This window comes from Berghia stephanieae, chromosome 12, assembly GCF_034508935.2.
Source record: "Berghia stephanieae isolate SIO BIC M18660-M18661 chromosome 12, UCSD_Bste_1.3, whole genome shotgun sequence".
Classification (NCBI taxonomy): Eukaryota; Metazoa; Mollusca; class Gastropoda; order Nudibranchia; family Aeolidiidae; genus Berghia; species Berghia stephanieae.
The window spans coordinates 6,124,356-6,138,534 of NC_088371.1; the positions used below are offsets into that span (position 1 = coordinate 6,124,356).

Genomic DNA, 14,179 nt, shown 5'->3' on the forward strand with positions numbered 1-14,179 from the left:
GCTTCAAATGCACATAAGGCCGACATAGAAAACGGTAAGGGCTGCCTGAAGCCGGTGATCGTAAAATACTAACAAAAGAGTGAAAATGGAAAGGTCACGCTAACATTTCATTCATACTGCAACCACCATTGAGTACAGACAATACAAGTTATTTTTCATTATACTTTATTTGTTTTCCACGTTTATTTGTGTATTGTTGTGCTGACGAAGGGTTTGTACCCGAAACGTCCATTGTCTGTTTTGTTCCCATAAGAAGCCTTTCCATTTTCACTCTTTCGTTAGTAAGCCGACATAGTAGACCTCCAACAATCACGGTTTGCTGCCATATTTGACATTTCTGCCCACGTCCACCTCTGGATAAAATATTCTTTTCCATTTTTTTTTTTTTATTGTTTAATAAATATGAAGCTTGTTGAAATTTAACCAGATTGAGGTGCTGGGTCACAAGTTTTAAAAATCAGTACATATTGATCTCCACAGCTTTGGCAGCCATCTTTGCAGCTATCCCATTCCTTGGTCCCTACTGGGCCTCTTTGCCAGCTGTCATCGAGCTGTGGCTTGTTCAAGGCCGTGGACTTGCAGCTCTCATGCTATTTTTAGCTCACATGCTGCCATCTTCTTTCGTGGATGCCAAGATATACAGTGAGATCAAAGGGTGAGTGTTTGTCTTCTAGGTTCGATTGATGAAAGGCTGCTAGAAGCTGTGGACTGTAAAAAGTAATAAACAAAGAATGAATATAACAGCTTCTAAAAAGAACAAAATACCAAACATGGAAGGTTTCAAGTTCAAAAGCTTTCTTCAGCCAACAACCTAAAAAAAAGATCATAGACTAAATATTTCATACTTCCTATCTGCTAAAGAATAATTTTGGAATGTAAAATATGAAATGTTTAGTTGTCAATCTGGTTTTTAGTAATGTATTTATGTTTTTATTGATTTTTGTTGTTTGCTGAAGAAAAGTTTTGAGCCCAAAACGTTCAGTGTTTTGTATTTTGTTCTTTTTTTAAGCTGGTATAATCATTTATACGTCTTTTAGGTTGGGTTCATTTGCTGGTTCGATGTAAACTTTTAATCTTTTACTGGAGGTGTCTGATTTTCCTCCAATAGACCTGCAACAATACAGATTTAATTCATGTATACAGCATACCTGCCACCCCTTCTGCTTTTGGCGGAATCATTCCTATTTTCACTCTTTCTTTTTGTACTATTCCGCCATTGTTTCTAAAATTTCGATTTTCAAAAAATGATAATGGTAAGAATTTAAAAAAGCAAAAAGAGAGAGAGAGAGAGAGAGAGCGGGGGGAGGTGTTAAAATGGTGAAATTCCTGTTTTTGTCTCAAATTCCTATTTTCCGACGTTCTGATTCCACTTTTGGAATGTGAAGGGTTGGCAGATCTGCATACAGATTTTGGCAGGTCAAATTTTGGTTTAAAAGTCAAATTTGAGCCAAAAATTGGTCAAAGTTTGTTTATTTTACCAAGAAATAGATGCATGATGACAGTGATATTCTCTAAACAATAATTGGTTTTGCCAGAATTTTACAGGAGAGACAAAAAACATCATTTCACACAATTTAGATGCAAAGCAATATCGGTCATGTGTTGTTAATATTATGTGCTATTTATACTGCACCTCGGCTTCCCAGCTTTGTCATTCTACATCACCAATTTGGGACCTAAACCGTAACCATCGTTAACTTATAGCCTGATACTGACCAAAAAATAAGGTCAAAAGACAAGTCTTTGGCCACAAAAGAAAACAAATCGTGAGTTGTATTCAATAGTTCAACCAATGGGAGCACTTGTTTCCTTGAGCACTACTAACAACATTTCACTAGACGCTGCACAATCCTAAAAAGTGATGTCAAATTGTAAGTCCCAGAGAGTTCTAGTATCAGGCTATAAATTAATGATGGCTATGCCTAAACACAAAAGACACGCAGTCCCCTCATTGCCAATTAATAAAACTCAACAACGATCTCAAAAGATTGCCAATATCAACCTCCGCCTAACATCAACTACAAAAGACCTCAACAACATCAGAGATTTGGGATCAAACAGACAAAGATGGAGATTCCTCTGCTCAGAAATCATGAAGGCCGCTGGTGTCCCAAATAATTAGGGCTGGGTGGGTTTCCTGACCTCCCATAGTGGGCAGGGAGGCACGTACTGTGTCTTCTATCCCCTTTATCTTCTTTCCAACATACTTTCTGTCTTTGTCTTGGAATGAAATTACTTGGTTTTGTTTAGGCACTGGCCACTTACCCTATCTGGGAGGGAAACAGTCAAATGTATAGTTATTTTTGGGAGATAATATTTTTTTCTTTGTAAATCATCTCTCTTTTATGCACTGTAGTATATTTTATTGATATATTACATATGCTTTGTAAACATTTGAGTGTATTCCTCTTAATGGGGACCTGTGCTTGTGTCTGGATGAGACTTTTAGGTGATTTCAAACTAAGTACTTTGATAGTATGCTCTTGGAATCTACATTTGTTTCCTACTTGAACCATTTCCCCTTTGTCTTACCTTTTCTTGGGTACCCTAAATGTAATTCTAGAACTTTTTACTAACCCATTTTCTACCTTTTTACTGGCGCTGATATGACCTTAATGTGTTGCAAGCGCTGTAAAACCATTAAAAGCAGTTTTAAAAAAGCAAATAATTAGGGGACTACAGGCCTTCTGAACATCATCATCATCATCATCATTGCCTTTTTCACTCTGGTTCAGGGTATAGGCCACAGACAGACAGTTTCCATCCTTCTCTATCCTGAGCTAACTTTTTTATCTCGTTCCATGTCTTATCACTTCTCTGTATTTCAGCTTCTTTAATTCTTCTCCATGTTCCTCGTGGCCTTCCCCTTGATCTTCTGCCCTGAGGGTTCCAGTCCAAAACTTTCTTTGTTATAGTGGAGTCATTCTTTCTAAGGGTGTGTCCAATCCACCTCCATCGTCTTCTTCATATTTCCTCTCCCACTGGTTTCTGCTGTTCTTTTCCATACTTCTTCATTTTTAATTCTATCCATCCATTTTATTCTGAACATGATTGGCCAAATTTTTTTCTTTTTTTTTTTCCTGGTAGAAAACTGTTAAGTTTTGTTGTCGACCTAAGACCTTCTACTGCAAACACAATGTACATGTTGCTGCTCGAAGAAATAAGTAACAATGTGAAATTGAATGCAAGCTTCAGTTTAATATACAAAAACAGATAAAATGGATGTTTCGGGTTTCCCCTTTATCAACAAAACAGGATGAATGAAACACTCATTCGTCTGTAGTTTTTCATTCATCCTGTTTTGTTGATAATGGGAAACCCGAAATGTCCATTTTTTCTGTTTTCGTTTATTAAATTGAAGCTTACATTCAATTTCACATTGTTATTTACTGCAAACACAGCACCACAGTCCATGTTTAATCCAGGAAACTCACGTTTTTCTTTCTTTTTAAAATCGGTTTTAGTGCCTTGCAAAAAAAAATTATTTACACAAGTTTTAGTGATTTACAAAATTGATTCTCCTCCCCCAGGGGCCACCCATACATCACTGGTCTCGCAATTGCAGGAGGTATGTACTGGCTGGGCCTGGAAGGGGCCCTCATAGGCCCCATGATTCTCTGTGGCCTCATCGTCTTTGTCAACATTTATCACACTCTGCTGAAGAATGATGCCAACACCCCAGGAACTGCCAGTGGTGAGTCTCTCTCACTTACACACATAAACACACACACATACACGCAAGCATACACACACACACAATGCACAATACCGGGATCAAGAGGGAATATGGACCAACCCAGACAAATGTGACATTTGGACATGTAGTGAGAAGTTGCATAAAACATTCATTTGAACTCCAATTGCCCAAGCCCAGATATTTCTCTCTTGATGTGTATTCTTCTTCTAGGTTCCATGCCTGGTCCAGGCTTCGGATACTGCATGAATTATCTCTCTCCATTCCTCCCTGTCTCTTGCTTTTTCAAACAGCTCTTGGATTGTTAGGTTGGTGAAGCCCTTCAGTTGGTCTATGAGTGTTTTTCTTTGTCTCCCCCGGGCGCGTTTACCAGGTATTTTTCCACAACTTGCCAGGTATTCATTCTTATCTTTCCTTACTATGTGTCCGAAAAAGGATAGTTGTCGATCCACTATTAAGGGCATTAGTTTCCTTTGTTGGTATGTTTGTTTTAGCACTTCTTTGTTCGTTTTGTGTGCGGTATACGATATTCTCTGCATCCTTCTCAAGCACCACATTTCAAAAGCTTCAATGTTCTTTTGTGTTTCTGCATTTGTAGTCCAGCTTTCGCATCCGTAGAACAAGATTGGCCACACGTAGCACTTCAAGACTCGGAATCTAATCCCGAACGACATCTGTTTGTTTTTCAAAATGTTTCCCAGGTCCATGAAGGCCTGTTTGGCTTGAGTTATTCTTGCTCGTATGTCTCGGTTACATCTTCCATCTGTTGTCACTATTGAACCTAGGTATTTAAAACTTTCTACGTTGGTAAGCTGCTCGCCGTGAATCGTTATATTGCAGGTGTTGTTGTTTTCGGGGTTTTTCTGTATTACCATGCATTCTGTTTTGGTGATATTCACTTCCATTCCCTTGGCTTCACTATCTACTACCACTTTGTCAACAATCTTTTGAAGTTGGATTTCTGATGTTGCAATGAGTACCGTATCGTCTGCGTATCTTATATTATTTATGTTGTGACCTCCTACTTTTATTCCCTCCATATTATTTATGCCCCTCATGATTGTTTCTTGGTATAGATTAAACAGATCTGGTGAGGCAACGCACCCTTGACGGACTCCTTTCTTAATAGGAATGGAATTTCCTGTAGAGTTTCCGATTTTGATAGATGCCTGCTGGGTGTAGTATAATGTTTGCATGAGTCTGAGGTCTTTCTCATCAGCGCCAATGGAGTGCAGTTGTTTTAGTATTTCTTCGTGGCGTACTCTATCAAAAGCTTTTTTGTAGTCGACAAAACAGAGGTATAGTGGGGTCTGAACCTGTATAGCTCTTTCACTTAAAACACGGAGGAGGTATATTGCGTTCCTTGTCCCTCTGTCAGGTTGGAATCCATATTGTTCTTCTGCGATTTCGGGGTTAATCTTATTCCTTAGCCTGTTGATAATTATACGCAACAGTATTTTGTTGATGTGACTTATTAAACTTATAGTTCTAAAATTTTCGCATCTGACTGCACCTGCTTTCTTTGGTATTGCTATGAAAATAGAGTTACAGAGATCTTCTGGAATTTTCCCAGTATTGTATATATTGTTGAATAATATGTGAAGTTCATCAATTGCTAGATCTCCTAGGCTTTTTAATACCTCTACAGATATTTCATCAGGGCCTGTTGCTTTACCATCCTTCATTCGTTCCATGGCATGTTCAATTTCACTTTTGGTGATGTTTGGTCCGCTTAATGGTTCTTTGAATTTCAGTGGTGGTTCATTTCTATTTGGATCATTGTACAGTTCGCCTATGTATTCTACCCATCGGCTTTCTATATGTTGTTCTTCAAATAGCAGTTCCCCTTGTTTGTTTTGGATACAACTTCCTGCTGCTTTGCTTTTCCTTTTCCCTGATAGTTCTTTTATTCTTTGGTGAGCTTGTTGGGGGTTGGGTTTGTATTCTCTTTCAATTTCGCAGCATTTCCAGTCTAGATAGTTCTCGTGTGCCTCGATGCATTTGGATTTAATGTGGTTGTTCAATGTTTGGTATTCTGCAGACCTTCTGTTGCATTTTCGTCTTTCTTCAAATAGGTTTAGAATTTCATTTGTCATCCATTCCTTTTTGCTGTTTGTTTGAGCTATTGGTAAATGCTTTTCTGTAGTTGCTTTGACACACTTTTGGAATATATCAAATTGTTTTTCACATTTTTCGTTATCAGGTTCACTTTGGCTTTGTATCATGAGTGCATTTTCAAATTCTTCTCTCATTTTTGTTTGTATGCCATTGTCTTTGCATAACCTGTAATCCCTCTTTATTCTACCAGCTGTTCTCTGAATAGCTTTAAACTTTATCCTTACTGTACAAACAACTGGGACATGGTCACTGTCTACATCGGCGCCTGGGTAGGTTTTGCAATTTAATATGCCATTTCTGAATCTTGATGATACTGCTATAAAGTCTATCTGGTTCCTTGCTCTGTCCCCTGGTGATTGCCATGTCCAGGTTCTTCTTGGGTGTTGTTGAAACCAGGTGTTTGAAATCATTAATTTATTTGTTCTACACCAATCTGCCCAGATGTTTCCTCGTTCATTTCTGTCTCCGAGTCCATGTGGTCCGATTATGTCACCATCTCTGCCTCTGCCAATCTTAGCATTTAGGTCCCCCATTACCATAAGGACTTCTTGTGATTTACACATTCGTTTTGCTTTGTCTAGTGAATGGTAAAACTCTGTCATATCTGCATCTGTCGCCTCTTCTGTTGGTGCATAAACTTGAATAATATTGGTGTCAACTACAGGTCCTCTTAGCTTAACCAGCAAAACTCTGTCTGAGATTGCTACGTGCCCTTTGTAAAATTTGGTTGATTTTTGGTCTAAGATCATCCCTACTCCTTTTTGGAAAGAGGTTCCACCACTCCATATGATCTTATATGTCATGTTGTTTTCTTGTTTTGACATGGTTCCCTGCTCTTTCCATCTCATCTCTGCCAGGCCAAGAATATTTATTTGGAGCCGTTTCATTTCTTTTAGAATGTTGTTTAGTTTTCCTTTTTGGGCACAGGTCCTGACATTCCATGTCCCAATTTTGGTTTTGTCACATTTGTTAAATTTATTTCGCCTAGTAACTGGCTGACGGTTCGGTGTGACCTGACGAACATCACGCTCCCAACCGAGCGAGGCAGCAGTCTTCCGTGAAAACATGCTCCCCTTTACGCTGTCACCGTTTAACTTTGTGTATTAGTTGTTCACAAAACCTTTGAAAAATTTTTTTTTGAAGGGATCATTTTGTATTTTTGATCAATGGCTGTTGAGCAATTCCAGTTTGAAACTATATGTCAATTCTGGAGCATTTTTAAAAGTTGATTTGAAGAGAAAATGGCATAGATTATTTTTTATATTATTGTTGGGTTTTTTTCGGGATTTTATTGTTTTGGTTTATATTGTCTTTATTTTTTTAATGTTAAAGACCATAGCAGATTTTATCAATCAACAAGAAATACAAATTGTTTTTTTGTGTCAGGTTTCTGTAATTGTCTCAAAACAGTATTATGCCAGGATGGTTTAGATGTTTGAAATTTAAGAAATAGTCAGATAGTTTATGAAACTTTGGGGTTCCCAATAGATCAGTTGGTAGAGCACTCACTTCACACACAAAGGGACCGAGATCGATCCCGGGTGCAGTCGAGATTTGTTTTTTCTGACCCCCCTGTTCACCCATCAGGGACTAGCATCCTGTCCAAAGGGTAGCAAGCAATTGCTATTGTCCGTTTCATGCTATAGAAACCGGGATAAACTTCGGCACCGTGGGCCAAATGGCTCGAAAGGTCTACTTATGAAACTTTACTTACTTACTTTGGCCTTTTGCCCCTACAGGCAGGTGCAGTTTCCCACTCTCAAGAAGTTAGCTAGAGTATCATTGATAGTCTATCATCTCAATTGCTCTAAAAGTGGGGTTTAGTGCAAAAATATGGGGCTTAAAGGCAATCGTTCAACATTTTCCTACTTTTTGACTTTTTGTCACCATCAGCACTGTACAATACGGCCATTGACCAGTGCGGCTAATGACGCTGAAAGAGTTAAGATATTTTTATAAACATTTTCAAGTGTCACTACTCTCTGGGATGGTCCATCAATTTAATTCCTTTTTGTTAGAAGTTCCCCATTCCCCCCTTACCCCACCAACCTCTTCCCTTATTGTTTTTAGTTTTGTCATGGTGCATTTTGATCTCAGACTAGATTGTTCAAAAAGTAGAACTGTATAAATATACCACTACTAATTTGTTCTTTGAATTGTCGAGAGTTTTCATGCCTATTTACTATGCTTTTGAGCTTGGATATTTTGTTAGACTTACACTTGAAGCATTTGAAAAGTTAATCTCTGCTCTAACATGGAATGTTAAAAAAATATGGGTGGAGACATCATCTTCAGTATCATAGCCAAACCGACAATGTCTTTTTACTGTCTAGATTAACGTAGAAAAGAATTTAATGTCTTGTTCTACTGAAATCATTCAGATTTTTTAATCATATTATCATGTGGAGGGTTATTTAGGCTAATCGACATTTTTAGCGACATTTAATATTTTATTATTATTTTTTTGAGGCAAAAGCTAAAGCAATTACAAATTTTATATTTTAAGTTAGGAAAATCATATTATTCCACCCCTCTCCTTAAATAATAACGCGTAATGATATCATGTTTATTATAATAATTTATAAAACATTTCTTAAACTCTTGCGTTTTGGAATTCGAACTTTGTTCCCAACGCGCACTCGCAAGTTCGTGCAGTGGTTGGGAACACGTCCAGAATTTCAAAAAGCAAGAGTTTAAGAATCGAATATTATGTACTCATTCATATAGCTTTAATGTTCTTAGAGAGATTAGAGTTTGCATAGAGTGCATTTGTATGCATCAAAGTTTTAAACGAGGTTTTCCACCTGGAGCTTATGCACCATATTTTTGCCAGACCACATCTAATCAATCCATCAGACCACATCTGATCAATCCATCAGACCACATCTGATCAATCCATCAGACCACATCTAATCAATCCATCAGACAACATCTGATCAATCCATCACACCACATCTAATCAATCCATCAGACCACATCTGATCAATCCATCAGACAACATCTGATCAATCCATCAGACCACATCTAATCAATCCATCAGACCACATCTAATCAATCCATCAGACCACATCTGATCAATCCATCAGACCACATCTAATCAATCCATCAGACCACATCTAATCAATCCATCAGACCACATCTGATCAATCCATCAGACCACATCTAATCAATCCATCAGACCACATCTAATCAATCCATCAGACAACATCTAATCAATCCATCAGACCACATCTAATCAATCCATCAGACCACATCTAATCAATCCATCAGACCACATCTAATCAATCCATCAGACCACATCTAATCAATCCATCAGACCACATCTAATCAATCCATCAGACCACATCTAATCAATCCATCAGACCACATCTCATCAATCCATCAGACCACATCTAATCAATCCATCAGACCACATCTAATCAATCCATCAGACCACATCTGATTAATCCATCAGATCACATCTAATCAATCCATCAGACCACATCTAATCAATCCATCAGACCACATCTGATCAACTCATTGAAAGAGGAAAATTTTATTTTAGTATAATAGACTAATAGAAAAAAAAACCCATTTTTTATTGATTAAAAAAAAAAGTCTTTTATTTGTTACAAATTATGTGGCCTGGTGAGAAGGACGTTTCAGTCAAGGTGAAAAATCTCTCCACATCACGTGAGAGGGGGGGGGGGGATAATATTTGTAGATTTTGTTTTTCCCCTTTACTCTCCAAAATTTATTTTTTATTCCTCTTATATCTTGTTTTCATTCAACTCTTCGTCAAATTGCTGCCCATTAATTGCATTCAGTTTTTACAATTTTATCCTCCCTGTTTTCTTCAGCATTCCTCTTACAGTACAGATTAACACCTTTTTAAATGTATAAATTGCATCAGGTGATGAAAAAGAAGACGTTTTAGATTTGTGTTTTATTAATTGTCGGAACTAGGCTTTTTTTGTGAAGCTTTCCTAACATTGTGTGTTATACAATATTTGTTTTCAGTCCATCTCACATTCAAATAGAAAAGACGAATCACAAATTTGATTTGTGCTTTTTAGGGAACAAGAAATTTACTTACGATAATTTTAATATATTTTTTTTACTTTTTAAAATCATATTTACTCTCTCCTTACCGATCATTTTCAGGATTTTCCCCAAAATGGCAGGCTTACCTAGCAGAAAAAATGCTTTTTTTAAACTCAAACAATCTCTCTACAAAACAATTTTATGTTCTTATTAATTAAACAAAGATCATTGTGAAGTACAAAATAAATCTGAATAAGAAAAAATGTATATTGTGTCGTAACAAATGTGATGATTTTGGTGTAGGTGGTAAGGAGAGGCTTAAACCAAGAGAGCAGAAACAGTGCTATGACTTATTGAGTGTGGGTCACCTTGCATTGATTGCTGTCTTGGTAAAAATAGTAAGAGTTACAATAGCAGACCTGCCAACTTTCCAGATTTCAATGGAAAATTCCTGATATTTGCTCTGATTCCTGATTTCCCTAATTTTCAGTTGTTTTCGTAATTTTGATAGTGTTTTATTATTCGAGAAAAAAAAACATCATCATCAGCATCATCATCATCATCATCAACATCATCGTCAGAACCACTATCATATCTTCATTTCAATTCCAGATTTTCCAAAAATAAAGTTTCCCGAATTTTGTCTCTCAAAAGTTGTTGGCACGTCTGTGATAGAGATAAGAGTTAAATTGAATAATTCCATTTAAATCCCTTTGCTTTGTATGTGAGAAATCAATACAATATATATTATACTTGATAAATATTTATCTATCTCTTCCCTTTTTCGTTTTTTTTTTCTTCTCAGTTTTGTGGCCAGCTAGACCCAGGTTAATTCGAAAGTAGAAATATTGTTTGTTTTATTGTTTTTGGGGGTTTTTTTTAGTTGTATTTTCTCACGGGAGATGGGTTTTGCTTTCTTTTTTTTTTTTTTTTTTAGTTTTTGCTCCGATTCTTTCTTTTTTCTTTTTTTTTTTTTCTGGTTACAGTTTTAAGCTTAGTTTGGTTTTGGTTGACTGGGTTGGTTGATATTTTAACCGAATCTCCTTTCCAATCTGTATTTAGATTACTGCTTCACTTGTCGCTTTTTTTATGACTTTTGTTTATTATTTTTATTTTATATATATATATATATATATATATATATATATATATATATATATATATATATATATATATATATATATATATATATATATATATATATATATATATTGGTTTGTTTTATTGTTTAATTTTGTGCGAACTTTTAATATTAGTTTTGTTAAATCCCTCAGTATTAACATGTGTGACATCTGTTTGGAGTGTGTGTAGTTGTTTATGTTTTGCTTCTTTTTTTTGTTTGTTTGTTTGTTTGTTATTGTGTGTGTGCATGTGTGTGTGTGTGTGTGTTGTGTTAGCAATTTCAATATTTTGTGTTGAGTTAGCATTATACCAATCACAATTTTATATATATAAACATTTTTCAGGGTTTTGGAGTTCTAAAATATAAGATTAGTTCAAGCAATGAAAACAAAATTGTGATATTTCGAAACCTGCCACAAAATCAGTTGCAATCGGAACTTAGAATATTGGAGAGGTTTGTCTATTCTGGGGGTGTCCCAATAGCTCAGTGGGTGGAGCACTCGCTTCACATGCAAAGGGACCGGAACACTGTGTCAGATGAACTAGTTATCCGCACTGACAATGGAACAGTTTTGTTTTTTTTAATGAGTAGAGTAAGCATTCAAACAAGACGCAGTGCAGTGCTCATCACCTACCTACATGCTGGTATTGGCTGCGAAAATGGAGTAGGAGAAGACCAGTAGCTGGGATATTGTGTGAATTTCACATTATTTCATAATTTGAAGAGAAAAAAAAATTTGTATTATGGATCAGTTTTGATTTCTTTGGGATATTATTCTTATTTTGTTATTGGTTTTTTTTTTTTTTGGTTTTGTTTTGTTTTTTTTTTGGTTGTTTTTTTTGTTGTTTTTTTTGGTTGTTTTTTTCTTTTTTGAATTTAATTTTTACATTTTTCTTTCGATTTCTTTGAAACGGTGCTTGTCTTGTCTTCAGTGAAGCCTCATTTCCGACTCAGACCTTTGGTTATTCCACACAATAAGAGGGAGGGATTCAAATCATCTCGGTGACCGAAACCTTTTTATTTATTTATTTAATTTAAACATTTTTTTTTGCCACTGCTCGTTGTTATACTGTCTTGCTGCCAAGCCAGAAATCAAATATTATTATGTGATATATCACTTCAATCTGGTGTTATACTGATGTGAGCCAAATGCTGAAACTTGGTAGAGATATTTAGGTGTACAGAACACACTTTTTTTTTCTGTTTTATTTTTTTTATTCTTTTTTTTGTGGGGGGGGGGGGGGGTGTGAGTTTCCTAGACGTTGTAAAAACATATTCTTTCCAATCAGATTTCATTTAAAGACTGATATTATAACTATAACTGTCATTTGTTAGCACCAATGGTCTTCTGTAGTAAGTCTGTGCTATTTAAAAAGTAAACATAGATTTTGTTACTTTGTGTTTTTTTTGTTGTTTTTTTTTGTGTGGGTTTTGGATTTGGTTCCCACCTTTTTAAAATTGTATAATTTTGTTGTTATTTATTAATGAATCAATAAAACTTTTCAATTGAAAATAGCTAGCAGACCCTGACGTATTACCGGATTGAGAAAATGGCATCACTTGTTTCCTAAAAGCAAAAATGTTCAATCCTCACCATTAATTTGTGTGAACCATAAATGCTTTGAAAGGCTTTATGCAACGTAAACGTAAAATCCCATGCAACCATTTGATTACCTAGCTTTAATTTGATATTTTATTTCAAAAGGAAGTCGCATATTAACTCATTTAGTTTAAATATTTCACTTTATTTACATACATAGATTTGACATACTATTTTTGAAATCAAGAAACAGCAAGTATGTAAAAAAAAAAAGTAGTTCTTTGGGCCCATGAAGCCGGAGTTGATCCTGGTTTCTATAGTGTGAAACGGACAAAAGCAATTGCTTGCTATCCTTTGGATAGAATGCTAGTTTATCTATCACAATGTACTTTCTGCCAAGTCTAACAGACTTAGCTACCCTTTCACTGGTGGACGGACAGGGGGGGGTCAGAAAAAATCTCAACTGCACCCAGGATCAATCTTGGTCCCTTTTCGTTTGAAGCGAGTGCTCTACCAACTGAGCTATCGGGGAACTCCCAAACAGGAAGTAAGGTTGATCCTAAATAATACTGTTTTTTAAACTTCCTAATACTGTTCTCATTCAATCAAATTTGGAACAATGTGGCATTTATTTTATCGCCAAATGTAGCTCATATTATTATCTCTCTTTTGACTTTAAAATTAAAATAAAATAAATTGGATTTTGGTTAAAGAAAACGTTAAAGGGAATTTTAGCTAGAAATAACCAAAAATGATTTTCAGTTTGAAGAGATCATAATTACCCAACCAGACTTAACCCTCTCCTTACCAGACATTTCCAGGATTTTCCCCAAAACGTCACACCCAACTAACACACAAATGTATTTTTTATCACTCAAACACAATGGCAGTAAAGTTATTGCGATACAAAATTTCTTTAGCAAAACATGCTCTACAACACATTGTTCATTTTATGATGTACACAAGAAATTTGAATAATAAAAAATGTTGGTTGTATCGTAATGAATTTGACGATTTTCCTATATTTGGTAAGGAGAGGGTTAAGGTGTTTCGAGAGTTTGAAATTTTGTGGAAGACAATGAAGTTTGACATAAGCAAAGAAAAGTTATGATTATATTTTGGTTTGTTTTTTGTTGGGTTTTTTTTTGTTTTTTTAAATTAAAGTTGTTTTTTTTTTTTTAATTATGTTTTTTTCTTTTCTTTTTTTCTGTAAAAAAGAATTCTTATATTAACAAGTGATGAAAATCGTCAAATGCTTAAATAGAATAGGAAAGGAAAATGACGTTTCACACCTTTGAAAATATACATAAACTTGGGTTTAAACCAGAAACTATTAATTTGATAAAATAATAATATTAAAAAACTGGTGTCATAATCTTGTAGGGTGATCACTGTGGCTGGTTGCAAGACATTCTATTGTAAATTTATCTCGTGTCTTTTTATTCTCGTACTATTGTAGGGTGATCACTGTGGCTGGTTGCAAGACATTCTATTGTAAATGTATCTCGTGTCTTTTTATTCTCGTACTATTGTAGGGTGATCACTGTGGCTGGTTGCAAGACATTCTATTGTAAATGTATCTCTTGTCTTTTTATTCTCGTAATATTAATTTTGTCTCTCTAACTCTAGATGTCACAATATATATTATAATATAATCTACTTACATTAATCCTGCCTCTGG

The 14,179-nt window shown here is 35.5% G+C and overlaps 1 protein-coding gene across 2 annotated transcripts in view; it reads left to right on the plus strand.

Annotated features, from left to right (window-relative positions):
- LOC144958098 (transmembrane protein 245-like) overlaps positions 1-14,179 on the plus strand; it is a 48,671-nt gene that overhangs the window by 25,122 nt on the left and 9,370 nt on the right. Inside the window, exons 15-17 of one of the 2 annotated variants that reach the window (XR_013642333.1) lie at positions 481-655; positions 3,531-3,694; positions 10,641-10,662. Coding sequence is in view for 1 of the 2 variants with exons in the window: in XM_078889742.1 (XP_078745868.1) it covers positions 481-655; positions 3,531-3,694; positions 11,891-11,964 (413 nt within the window). In the remaining variant the exon portion in view is untranslated. Of the gene's footprint in view, positions 1-480; positions 656-3,530; positions 3,695-10,640; positions 10,663-11,890; positions 13,287-14,179 lie in introns of those variants that run through there. The other variant, XM_078889742.1, reaches the window with a different exon arrangement.